This window comes from Odocoileus virginianus, chromosome 5 (genome assembly GCF_023699985.2).
Source record: "Odocoileus virginianus isolate 20LAN1187 ecotype Illinois chromosome 5, Ovbor_1.2, whole genome shotgun sequence".
NCBI lineage: Eukaryota > Metazoa > Chordata > Mammalia > Artiodactyla > Cervidae > Odocoileus > Odocoileus virginianus.
In genome coordinates this window covers 37924827-37938914 of record NC_069678.1, presented here as the reverse complement: position 1 = coordinate 37938914, position 14088 = coordinate 37924827, and the positions used below count along the sequence as shown (strand labels likewise).

The 14088-nt window shown below is 37.9% G+C and overlaps 1 protein-coding gene across 4 annotated transcripts in view; it reads right to left on the bottom strand.

Annotated features, from left to right (window-relative positions):
- GTF2B (general transcription factor IIB) overlaps window positions 1–6325 on the bottom strand; it is a 32345-nt gene extending 26020 nt beyond the window's left edge. The window contains exons 1-2 of one of the 4 annotated variants that reach the window (XM_070467808.1): window positions 6104–6325; window positions 814–920 (exon numbers count right to left, since the gene is read on the bottom strand). In XM_070467808.1, coding sequence (XP_070323909.1) covers window positions 814–920; window positions 6104–6138 — 142 coding nt within the window. In that variant the 5' untranslated portion in view covers window positions 6139–6325. Of the gene's footprint in view, window positions 1–813; window positions 921–4097; window positions 5345–5493; window positions 5603–6103 lie in introns of those variants that run through there. The other 3 variants (XM_020890200.2, XM_020890203.2, XM_020890204.2) reach the window with 3 other exon arrangements.
- Between the last annotated feature and the right edge of the window lie 7763 nt (window positions 6326–14088).

Below are 14088 nucleotides of genomic sequence, written 5' to 3'. Positions count from 1 at the left end.
GTCCTCCAAGCAAGACACTTCCACAGTATAACACTATCCATGTTTCTGTTATACTGTCCACAATCCTACTAGCAGTTTCAGTCTTCGAGTATTTCAAACCTTAAAGTATACCTTTTCTCAGGTGCTGGAGACAACCTCACCATAAGAAAAATTTCTGAACAGACTATCTCTATCCTAAAGTTATACTACAGATCTAGATTAGTGAGCAAGTAGGAATAAAGTGAAATTTTAAGAAGCAGTATTTTTGGCAATAACAATTTCACACTAGAAATTCATAAATAAATCAGTCTGTATGAGCAAATGAAATTTAAACAAATCTTTTTTTGATGACTAAAAGGCCTTGCATGACACTCAATACCTCTATAAAGACATACCTTTATTATCCCAAAATAATTCATGCTTATCTAACTTCACTGCTCTGAAACAAATCATGTTTAAATATAAAAAAATCACAAAAGGTAGATTACATTTATTCATTATTTCCATATGCACAAGTGTGCATCAAATATTTAAGCCAAAAACTCAGAAAACAAAGGACTAAGGGCCTTTCCTTCTGGATTAATTACTTCAATTTTAGATGTTCCATCCTACCCCACATTATGAAATATATGTTTCTATAGACAGCAAAGTATGGTGTGTCTGACTTCACTCTCACTTATTTCCTTTCTTCTAAATCTATTTGCTTTACAAAAAAATATGTATTACCTGTAAGTGGAAAAAGTAAAATGTATTCATTGAAAGAGAGTTTGGAAAATATACAAAAGCAAAGTCCCCAAAATACTGTTTTCAGTTAAAATCATTGTAACTGCTTACCTACAACCAGGCCACATTCAGGACAGATCATATCACCAGCTCTGTAGTCCTCCACTAGGATCGCATCTGGATGGTTTGGACATGTGACTCTTGGAAGAGCATCCAAACTACATGAAAAAAAATTTTTCTTAAAATATCCTTCTAAGCAACATGCAACAAAGTACTAATCTCTCGGAGGGGGAAAGAGGTGGATTCTAAACACTTTCCCAATAAATTTACAGTACATCTACACTTATAATACATTTAAGCTCAAATTTCAAAGTAAACATCCTAGTTATGTTACTTTAGATCCTACTCAGCATTTAACAGATACTACTGGAACTGCCTTTGTAAGAATAGTTCCTGGTTTGCAAAATAGAAGGCTTTAAAAATATAAATAGAAAACAAGCTTTTTTTTAACATGTAGACTATTAAAGTGTTTATAAACCATGATTGGCATGGAAATGACTATCTACCATTGTTAACACTCAACATGTACATATAACCATCTGGTCTTCGACCCTTGACACTTATTTCTCTGGTGAGAGAATAAATTTCAAGTCTGTGTTTTTCTGCTTGCTGGATACTTTAATAATAAACTTGAATGTACATTGAACCTAAAAAGGATACAAACCAGGGTGGTAGATGTGGCTTTGCTGAACTTAGGATGATTTCATTCAGTCCAGAACTGAGTTTGTCAGCACTCAAGAAATGACTTCAAAAGCTACTTTTAAATCTATTTGTGATATTAATAATTTGCTCTATTACTTTATTTTGAAAATAAGGCAGTATGGGGAAGACACATCAGCCTTAAGTGACCTGAAAAAATCAGTTCTAAAAACCATCAAAGGTATTTAACATAGATTTAATAATTACTTCTATGGCTGTGGTGTCTTACAATCACAAATGTTTGGTATCACTGAAAATAAGCCCTTTATAAAAAATTCACTTGAAGTAATACAGAACAAGCTCCACAAACAAATATATAAAAGACAACATCAACTATTCTTGAAGTATGTAAACAGGTATTTGTGGTTTTGGATAAAGTTTCTCAAACTAGCAAACATAGTTCAGAATGGTTAAGTTTCAACAGAGGTGATATACACCGAAGAACTGATAATATAATCCATATCCCCAAATGTACATATTCAGGTTAACCAGAACACATCTTGAATCTTCTCACTGGGAAAACAGGGAATGGTGGTTTAGTTTACATTCACGCTTATTAGACTCTTGAGTCCCTTGAGCTGCAAGATCAAACCAGTCAATCCTAAAGGAAATCAATCCTGAATGATGCTGCAGCTAAAGCTCAAATACTTTGGCCACCTGATGTAAAGACCCAACTCACCGGAAAAGACCCTGATGCTGATAAAGACTGAAGGCAGGAGGAGAAGGGGGCAACAGAGTGTGAGATGCTTGGATGGCATCACAGACATGAGTCTGAGCAAAGTCTGGGATATAGTGAAGCACAGGGAGGCCTGGTGTGCTGCAGTCCATGGGGTTCCGAAGAGTTACTGAACAACAACAGGCTTATTCCATAAACTTCTACTAGGAAAATATTTTAATAAATTATAACAAATAAAACATTAAGAAATTAGTATAAATTATTTTTAAAAACCTGTGTCAAAATAAAGGACAGTGTTAGAAAAGTAACTGTAATTACAAATGTGTAAAATGGGCAGCTATGTGACACACAGCATTCAAAGGACTGATATATTTTGTACTATTAAAAAGTAGACTATTGTGTGCATGTATATGTACATAAAAATGATATGGGAACAACTCAAAGATATGCTGAAAGAACAACACAGGGATTTCAGAGAAAAGTGAGAAAAGAACTACAGTCATATGCAATAACATGAATAAATCTCTGGTGTCCAAAAGACACCAGACACAGAGGAATACATATGCATTTATATATAAAGTTTAAGTCAGGCAAAACAAATCTATAGTGTTAATAATAAGGATGTGGTTTTCTTTGAGAAAGGGTAATGACTGAGGGCATAAAGGAGGTTTCCAGAGTGCTTCTGCTGCTGCTAGTGGTATCTGATTGGGTGACAGCTACGTGTATGTGCTCACTTTTTAACTGAACTGCACACTTAAAACCTGTGTGCTAACTAACTTCACAAAAAAAGGTAAAATGCAAGATAGCATTCAGTTTTTATATCAGACTACTTTTTGGAAGGAAGAGAGGTTAGGATTACATGCATATGTTTGTTAAACCACAAAGTCACTAGGAAAACACCCAGAAACTGGTTACAATGACTGCTTTGAAGAATTAGATGGCTAGGAGTGAGGGAATAAAAGAAACTGCTTTTCACTTTTCTTCTTGGTTTTTATGATTTGCATGTGTCACCTATCCAAAATAAAACTGTGCTCAAGCAGTTAACTTTTAATGAAATAACCCACAAGGGTAATACAAAAGAGAAACCACAAGAGTAGGGTGGTGGGTGAAGTAAGGGATAGAAACGAAACTGAAGGAATGGAGCAAACCACCACCACTGACATTAAAACTCAGGCTGCCTAAGAAGCCACGTAATTCCAAACTTCATGTTATAGCTATCCTTTACCGGGTGCCTACTATGTGTCTAGTATTGTACATATATTATTAATCTTCATTAGCATTACCCTTCAAATTAAGCATTACCTCTATTTTAAAGATTATGCTCAGAGAATGATTTCCCTGAAGTCACAGAACTAATGAGTGGTAGAGTCTAGGTCTGAACTCACAACATTTGTGTTCTTCTCAGTGAAAACACCAAGCAGTTTCATAGCCCAGTAACTGTCCCTTTTCCTCAGAGGGGGAAAAGCTATCACAGAAATACTAACATTCATCTTTGTTCTCACTGGTAGAAAAAACTCGAGATGGACAACTGCAATAAGCCTAGGAAAAATTTCAAAGAAATATCTCAAAGATTTTTTCTTTTAATGAAGAGAATAAAGCACACAAAGGAAATGTATTTTTTTTTTCTGGTAAAGAATCTATCAAGTGAATTTACTACATTTAACTACTACAACATGTTTACTAATAAAGCCCAAATATAACCACATTCATAGTAGATCTGCCCTAGGAGAATGTCATAGATAGGCGTCCTTGGGAAGCTAGTTCTCCATTTACCTACAAGGAAGTCTAACCTGACAGAGCCACACCCAAATAGAATGATTGAGCATTTAATCACAGAATTACAATCAGTAAACAAGTGTCACTGGCCTTAAGAGTTGTTTCCAAGTAGTTTAGCTAAGGCTGCCTCCTGCCCCATCTTTTAAAAATACAGTAATATAAAGTAGTAAGCCTTGGTACTCACCAGAAAGGGTCTGGACTACTCAAAGCTTATTATTTTGTGATGATGGCTTTCATCAGGAACTCAATTCCAAAGATGAGAACAAGTTCAGAAAAATTATGCCAGTTACCTTGCCTTCCAGAAGCTACAGAACTTTATCTGATATGTTTAATACATTATGAGTTACCAAGTGTGATAACAGGAAACAGATGTATGAGATTCTACACTCTAAACACTAACCTTGGAAAAGTCAACATGGGCATGACTCAGTTTACTCTTAGGCAAAAATCTTAATATCTACCTCATACTGATCATGAGAGACATAATTAGGATCTGCAAGCATTTTTCATGTCACAGGATTAAAGGTTGTCTCTAATGGCTGCTGCTGCTGCTGTGTCGCTTCAGTCGTGTCCGGCTCTGTGTGACCCCATAGACGGCAGCCCACCAGGCTCCTCTGTCCCTGGGATTCGCCAAGCAAGAACACTGGAGTGGATTGCCGTTTCCTTCTCCAATGCATTAAAGTGAAAACTAAAAGTGAAGTCGCTCAGCCGTGACTCTTCCCGACCCCATGGACTGGAGCCTACCAGGCTCCTTCGTCCATGGGATTTCCCAGGCAAGAGTACTAATGACACTGTATGCATCTGCGGTATATCAATCAGTACATCACATTTTAAAAATATACTGGCTGCTGCCAAGTCGCTTCAGTCTGTCCGACTCTGTGAGACCCCAGAGACGGCAGCCCACCAGGCTCCCCCGTCCCTGGCAAGAACACTGGAGTGGGTTGCCATTGCCTTCTCCGAGTGACTTCCCAGTATACGTTAATTTTCTGCAGGCAAAATTTTCTTCAGGAGTATGCAGATGACATCTCTAAAGAAATCTCTTAAGGAGACTTATCAACTGTTCAGAAATGCCTTAGCTTCCACTTCAAAAGGCCTCGGGGGTGGCTATCAGTTTCCATCAGGCTTACCAACGCTGACGTCCCTAACTTTTTGTCAGATGGATAAAGGCCTAGAACTAACCCCTTCCCGCTCTCTAGAAGAGGATTCACGGACCCTCGGCGGGCAGACCAACAGATAAAAAAACAAGCGTAGAATATTTAAGAAAAAAGGACGGTTGGACCATACGCAAAAGACCCGAGACCAGGGGCTGAGGACACCGGAGCCCCCCACTCGATAGTGCCTGGGTGAGAAAACGACCAAGGACGCTGGAGAAGAAACGCCGGCGGCTCGTTACCCTCTGCGACAGCCCTGACAGCCCTGCGTCTGGAAGTGCCTTTGTCCCGAGCGGCCAGCCGGTCCGGCTGCCTCTCCCCGCACCACCGAGGCGTTCTGCTCGACGAAACAGCGGGAGCGGCCGCCCTGCAAGCCCCGGCGATCGCCGCCCGCCCTTCAGCTGGCTGGGCTCTACATGACGTACTAACCGGCTGGTAGACGCCATCTTCACGGCCACTGCAGCTCCAGCTACAAACAACGACAGACGCAACCGCAAACAGGAAGAGACAGTGGCGACGAAACGCAGCGAGACGGGCTTTTATAGGCGAGTCGCCCACGCAGTCGTAATAGGGCGTGGCTACGGGTCCGGAGAAGGGCCAAGAATGGTGAGCTCGGATACGCCACGTGCTTTGCGTTTTCTTATTTCCCTATTCACTTTCGGTCACTTTCTATGTGGCTGGGCAAATATAGGAAATCACTCGGGAAACTTCTCAAGGGCACCCTACAAACCTGCTACACCAGAGATACCCTCAACTTGACTGAATTACAACACAAAATGACTGGGCGTCGTGGAGGGGGCAAAGCCCGCATGCCCGAAGGCTAAACACCCCTCCCCCAGCCTGGAGTCAGTTACTCCAGTTTGACCGCAGTTCTTACTTGCCAAAGGGATGATTCCACCAAGGTATTTAGAAAAAAGAGAAATTCACTTAGATCAGCCCCAACAAGTGTCAATTCAGGCTCTATCATCAGCTAGCAAGCTTCTTAGGCGCGTCCTTTGCGCTTTGGGGTAAGCGGTAATAGTATATCTGCCTTACATACCCTTTTAGAATTGGCAGGAAATGCAACAAAATCATGTGAGATCACTGTACCAGTGAGGCAGGGAGATATGGGTCCTACCCTGACTGTTGTTTTCATGATCTTTGCAGATGTGGCATAGCTGAAATATAGAGAACTTAGCAAAACTGGTTAGATACTGCAAAAGGTCTCTAGGTTTATTAGTTAGACAAACTAATGTCAGAATAGTAATAAAAATAACAGAACACTATCACTACTTTGCTGAAAACAAATCACCCTCGACCCTGGGGGAATTGGAGGAAAAAAAGGTGCTCCTGGTTTCTATGGGGATGAGAACTTAGAATATACTGGCTGCTTTGTTCTTTGGGCATGTGACTTAAATGTCACTGAGCCCTCATTGTTTTCTTGAAAGGTGGGACAGACTCGTTTCCTTAGAAAGAACAGGAGGCCGAAGTTTAGGCACTGAAATCCAGATGGAGTTGGGAGAGCATTCTGTGTGTTGGGGCGCGGGGGGTGGGGGGGGAGGGTGGGCCGGCGGGGCGTCTTCTGTGACCTAATACTGTAATTTAAAAGTGTGATTGTGCTTTTGTGGGGGATTTCTCCCTCAATATCTGGCAAAGTTTCAAAAGGCCAATTTATTTAAGCTGTGCCAAGTAGAACCCCGGAAAGAGACTGAGGGTGCTGCACCCTAATCCAGCAGGAAGTTTTCATAGTGGAGCACTTTGGCTTGGGAGAAGAAGAGAGAGAGGAGAAGGAAGGGAACTGGGCACCCCTTGAGAATCAAGATAAGGACCTAATTGTTTATGGTAGGCGTTCAGTAATGTTTGTGGAAGGAAGAAACCATCAGAGAAATTGAAACCTCAGAGGAAGGAAGCTGGGCAATTGGTAAATTATTCCTGCCGCATCTGGAGAATCTCTGTCATAATCTAGCTAAGATTTCTTTTATATTAAAACACAAACAGCTAAGGTAGGCCATTCCTCTTTTTGTTAGTAGAAGAGCATTGGCATTTTGTAAAGCATTTTCATCAACATTATTCCACTGGATCTTTGTACCTGATCCTAAATTGGACCCCACATACAGAGAGTTGGGGTTTTGTCACCTAGGAATCAACGACCCATACTAGCATTCACCAAAGCTGCTGGTTGGTTAATATCATTTTATTTAACTGTATGATTAATTAATTTAAAATGTTTATTCAAATCAATTATTGAAACTAACATTTTTTAAAACTTTATTTTAAAACTTTATATCATTACTGTGAAATCACAACTTAATAGGTTATAGCTCTTCTCAAGTATAAAATGCTTTACATACCTAATAAATTTTTTTAAGTTTGTGATCCACTTAGATATATATTTTTTTAATTTATTGAAGTATGATTCCACACCACAGAATTTACCTGTTAAGAAATCAGTGATTTTTAGTAATTTTACTGAGTTGTGCAACCATCCCCACAGTCGAGTTTTAGCACAATTCCGTCATCCCATTAGGATCACTCATGACCATGTACAGTTAATGCCCACTCCATTTCCAAGACTAAGAATCACTCATCTACTTTCTGTCTGTATGTTGTTGCTGTTCAGTGGCTAAGTTGTGTCCAACTCTTTGCAAGCCCATGCATTGCAGCATGCCAGGCTTCCCTGTCCTTCACTGTTTTGCTGAGTTTGCTCAAACTCATATCCATTGAGTCAACGATGCCATCCATCTCATCTTCTGTCACCCCTTTTCCTCTTGCCCTCGGTCTTTCCTAGCATCAGCATCTTTTCCAATGAGTTGGCTCTTCGCATCAAGTGGCCAAAGTATTAGAGCTTCAGCTTCAGCAGCAGTCCTTTCAATGAACATTCAAGACTCATTTCCTTTAGGATTGACTGGTTGGATCCCCTTGCAGTCCAAGGGACTCTCAAGAGTCTTCTCCAAACACCACAATTCAAAAGCATCAATTCTTTGGCACTCAGCTTTCTTTATGATCTGACTCTATAGATTTGCCTTTTCTGTACTTTTCATGTAACTGGAACCATATTAAATATGGTCTTTTATGTCCAGCTTCTTCCTCTTGGTTTAATGTTATGGAGGTTCATTAAATTTATCTTATGGCCTCAATTTTGGAAGCATTGATATGTAAGTGTCTGTTATAAAAGTGTCATATGATGATATTGCAGAAGATGATAAATTCCTAACTTGAGCAAGATTTGACAAATACTTGACTGGAAATTATGGCATATTTGAAATATGTCATGTGACAATTCTGCTGGACTGGGAATAACTGAGGATTCACTGAAATGTGTGGCTGGCTCTGACTAGGATTCTTTTGGAAATGAGATAAAATGCCTGGAATGTTAGACAAACCTTGCTTGCCTGGTGGCTGAGTGACCATATGTATTACTTCTAGAAATGTGAGGAGTTCGTATTTTAATTTTTAAAATGTTTTATTATGTATGAAGATTTTTCAAACACATTAAAAATTAGAGAAAATACTATAATCTTCATATACCTATCATCCTGATTAAACAGTTATCATGGTTATCATAAATTTGCCACATTTGTTTTGTGTATCCTTTTCTTCCATGTTTTCTCCTTTTGCTAGAGTATTTTAAAAACCAAATCCCATATATCATCTTGATGCATACATTACATTTCTAAAAAACATGGACCTTTAAACCTTTTTATGTAGCTAAATTGTTGTTGTTGTTATTCAGTCACTAAGTCGTGTCCGACTCTGCGACCCCGACCCCATGCTTTCATGGGCTTCTCATGGTAAGAATACTGGAATGGTCTGCCATTCCAATGGGCCACATTTTGTCAGAACTTTCCACTGTGACCCGTCCATCTTGGGTGGTCCTGCATGGTGTGGCTCATAGCTACATTGAGTTATGCAAGCCGCTTTGCCACAACAAGGCTCTGATCCATGAAGGGGATAGAGCATAATAACACTTACAAAATGACCAATGATATTTTTGCTCACTAAGTTTCCAGGTGGTAATGGTCCTGGGCCTGCTTCTTTCTGGTTTGGCTACACTGGGCAGAAAGGTAAAGCCCTGCGGAAGGTGGCAGGGGGCCAGAGAGGGAAAGGGAAGGCCCCACATGGAACTGCAAGACCTAGGTAAGTTCTTGAAAGTAACTCTGAGATTCTTCTGCATTCTGAGGGCCATCTGTCAAGCTCCTCACATTCATCATCTTACCTAGTTCTTAGTTATCTTGTCAGGCAAGAATTATTAGTCTCCTTTTAAAACCTTAAGTTGAATAGGTACATTGCCCAGGGTTACACAAATAAGTTAGTGCTGATGGTAGAATTCAAAGCCAGGGATGACTGACACCAAAATTGTCCTACTTCTCTGCCGGCCTACTATGTAACTGTTGCTGCGGGACTATATTTTTAAACCCAAATCACAGTGGCCGGGAAATACAGGTTACATCTGTAGAAGCATTCATTATCCCTTTGATTCTTTAATAAAGGCATACAGTTTTATTTAAATTCAGGTAGAAGTAGTAATAAACATTAATTATCATGATATTATCATGATATTAATAGTATTAGTAAGCACTCATATAGCACTTACTATGTGCCAAATACTATTTTAAGACTTTGCATATATTAAATATTTATTTATTTATTTATTTTGGGGTTTTTTTTGTTTGTTTAAATATTAACTTATTTAATCTTTCCAACAACTTTATAAGTTGGATACTATTATTGTCCCCACTTTATGCATGGATAAATGAAGGCACAGAATGGTTAAGTAACTAGCCTGAAGTCACACAGCTAGTGAATAGAGGAGATTAGATTTGGAACCCAGCAATTTGACTCCAGAGTCCTACTAGAAACTCAATATACAGAAATTCAGCTTACAGACTTTAAGATCAGGAAATCAGTTTAACAAGCAGTTTACCTGCAGCTATTGTGTGGGCTTGATTTTGTGGGGCAGCTGTACTCCAAAATATTCTAGCCAGCTGTCTGCCTAGGGACCCTTGTGTTTGTCAGTTACTACACAATTACAGTAATTACAATTACTACCTAAACTGAAATGTGCTTGGCTCATGTGCTTTGTCCCTTCCTGGATCATATCCCATTGCTAAATGTACTTGCATATGTGATCCTGAATTTAACCTTTCCATTTGTTTGTTGATTTATTTGAAAGCTTTGATTCTCCCGTACTGGCAGCTTGTTGTCCATTTGAGAATAAATCTATTTTTCCATTGAGAAAAGGCAGCAGCTTCTTCAAGTGTTAGGAAGGAGAATATAGGCTTAAAACATTAATAATCTATAAGTGTAAAATATTAATTGTCATTATCTCCTTACAGAATCAAGAAAGAAGAGTGCAGAAATTAACTCACTTTTTAATTCAGTGTTCAGTGGGCAGTAGTTTCTTTTAAACTTCTAAATGACTCTGCTAAAAACAAAACAGAACAAAACAACTTTAAGGGGTTCACACTAGTAGCTTGTGACTTCTAATATCAATATTTTTTCCAAAAAGATGTCATTTGACAATAAGTATATGACTTCAAAAGTTATGCTACACTATTTAATGTCATTCTATTATATGTCTTAAAGTCAGTATTTTTTCCAAAAATAACGACATTCTCATTTTATAATTTTAAAAAATGGGGCTATTGAATGCTGTATGAGACTGTAATTTTCTAAAAATGTTTCTTAAGTCATTTATTTAATGTAAATAAGATTTGGCTTTAAAGTCCTACAATGGTTTTTGTGTAATGAACTATTGGGAGAAAATTAGAACATGAAATACATTCACGTGATCCATTCAGTTCAGTTCCATTACTCGATACTTTTTAAAAACAGAACTTTAACATTACTGTTTCCATGAAAATCACATGCTAAAAACCTATTGTATAAAATGCCTATTTTCAAATAATCTCTTATTTGTGTATTAAATTAAGTTTATTAATTATAAAGTATAACTATGTGATGAGAATATAAAATTGCTCTCATTACTGTTTCTCCTAATGGCCATGCATTGCTCACAGTACTATAAATTGATACAACTCCTTTAGAAAGCAATGAAGTGATACTCCAAAATTATTTAGATGTAAAAGCCTCTTGAGCCAGTAATCTCACTTCTGAGATCTGGAGTAAAGAAATAATCTAAAATATGAGATACTATATTCATGAAGATGTCCATTGCAATGTTACTTATAATTTTAGCAAGATAAATGATAAAAATAGGAAAATTGCAATTTTTGTTGTAACGTTATAAAACAGAAGCAACATTTACCTTTGAAACAGGAGAATAACATACAGTCCCTAAAATCTGAGTGCAATTTAGGCAGCAAAACCAATGCATATGCCAAGACCCTTTTCTAAACAGCGCTTTACCAGGGTTGATTCTGTTACTATAGGTGCTTGAAAATAAATGGTGGTGAGCTCACTGAGAGGTGATAAATAAATCCTAATTTATCACTGAGAGGTGATAAAATAAATCCTAATTTATGGTTTGGACCTTTGTGACTAATTTTTCACATAGAGAAAACATCCAATAACTGTGGTTTAAGTGAGCTATTGGTTGATTGAAAGAATATATTTTAAAATATCATTATTCTGACTATTCTTCACAATAATTAAAGCAAATTAGTGAAGCTTTACAAAGAGTTTTCCCATTATGGCTAGCTTTTCCTTTTTCTTCCCCCTCTAGTACTTTCTCTTGTCTATAGAATTGTATATTACCTGCTCATTCTATTTTCTGATCTTTCCTACTACCTCAGATTTTGCTCTTTTGCATTAACGAGATGAAAGGACCCATCCCACACTTGTGAAATATAGCATTTTTCACCCCGTCTTGCCACTAATCTTAGCCAAAATGGGTGGTCTCTACTCAGTTTCTCATGTTCAGACATCAAAAGAGTCCATGTTATCACTACTAGTATCATTATTATCTGATCATTAACAATCACTACTAGTATTATTATCTGAGCATTAACAATCACAACTAGTATCATTATCTGAGTATTAACAGTGTGCCCACTATTTTTCCCTTTATTTTATTTATTCGTTTTTTTTTTGGCTGCTCTGCATAGCGTGTCAGAGAAGGCAATGGCACCCCACTCCAGTACTCTTGCCTGGAAAAATCCCATGGATGGAGGAGCCTGGTAGGCTGCAATCCATGGGGTCGCTAAGAGTCAGGCACGACTAAGTGACTTCACTTTCACTTTTCACTTTCACTCATTGGAGAAGGAAATGGCAACACACTCCAGTGTTCTTGCCTGGAGAATCCCAGAGATGGGGGAGCCTGGTGGGCTGATATCCATGGGGTCCCACAGAGTCGGACACGACTGAGGTGACTTAGCAGCAGCAGCAGCAGAATCCCAACAGCATGTGGGATTTTAGTCCCCTGATCAGGGGTCCAATCCACATCCTCTGCACTAGGAGTGAGGAACCTTAACTACTGGACCACTAGGGAAGTCCCAACAAGGTGCCCACTCTTAGTGAGTATTTTAAATGACAGTATGGTAAGTAATTTCCATATATAGCTTAATAGATGTGATGTTTGATACACTATCAGTTATTTTAAATACTTTTATTGGGATGGGTTCTTTCAAGTTAAAAAAAATGAAAGTTAACATGATTATAGTTTTTCTATTAAAACTGCAAAACTGACAAAGGGTTGGCAATCTTCTACTGTTTTAATGACTTTATGGCATTTAGATCCAGATGTAGTATTAAAAAGCTGCATAGGAAGCCCCTGCCACTTAATTGAATTCATCTCTTCCCACCCAGTATTTCGACACCTCAGGCTAATTTTGTAGATTCTTATTAAAATGCTCACTCCTAATATGTCTTTGGACTATCATCTTTACTTTGTCAGTTAGGTTAAACTCTGCCTGTTATTGTCTATTTTGTGAGTGAGGGGATTGGCTATGTCTTTCTGAGTTCTTTTCTGTTATGTGGAAGTTAATGTTAAAAAAAAAAATTCCCTACAAGCCCGAGGTCAGTAGTCTGATTTTACAACAGAGATCCTAAGAATTTCCCACTAAACTAAATGGTTGCAGCTTTCTACATCTAAAATAGCTAAACTTGCTTGAGTCTTTTGAATTTTCATAAAATTGTTCCAGAGTAAAATGATATAAGCTACACTTTAATGATAATTTATATAACTGACTTTCAGACAGCTACATACTCTGTGATTATTCCTTTTACTCAAAAGTATTTGGATCTATTAATATGGCAATATACTTTTCCACTTAATTGATTATGAAATAGAGAGAGATAGATATGTAACTTCTTAAGATCATTTGTTGAGCACTGTATTCAGCTATTCCTATTTCCTGAACAAAACACTGTGCATGGGGATGTCACATCACACTGGCACTCATTCAGTTCCTCTGACTTCCCAAGCTCCTTTCACCTCAGCATTTGGGCCAAAAGATGTCACTGTTTACATCTCAAATAATACTGCCATGTTGAAATTGTATAACCAATGGACTGACAGTCTTGAAGTTATGTATTTTTTCAAATATTTTATTTGAGGAAATGAAAACTAAATTCTGAGCATAAGAAAGATTTTATTACTATTTTGATATGGTCCAATAACTAATTTGCATAATTCAAATTCATGTAGAAGGCATACATATCCTGCCTGGGCATAATCATCTATTAATATATTTTTATTTTCTTTGCACAAACAGGTTATATTCAATACTGTATTCATTTTTTTCAAGTAATGGAGATGAACTGCATTCTTTGACTAGATACCATAACCTAACGATTTTGCCAATAATGAAGGAATTAGTTGTTTCCAGTTTTGTGATATTATAGGTAATGCTGTCATGAACATCCTTGTTCATAATTTTGAGTGAAGTTTTGCATGTTCAAAGTGTAAATGCCTAACAACAGAATCAGGGTATCAAAGGACATGCGTTACAACATTTTGATACATATTGTAGAATTGCCCTCCAGAGATGATGCACCATTTCAAGTGTCCATTTCCCCATGTTCAGAAGAGATGAGAAAGCATTATCAGCATCATTTCAGACTGAGAACCAAGCCCTGATTTAT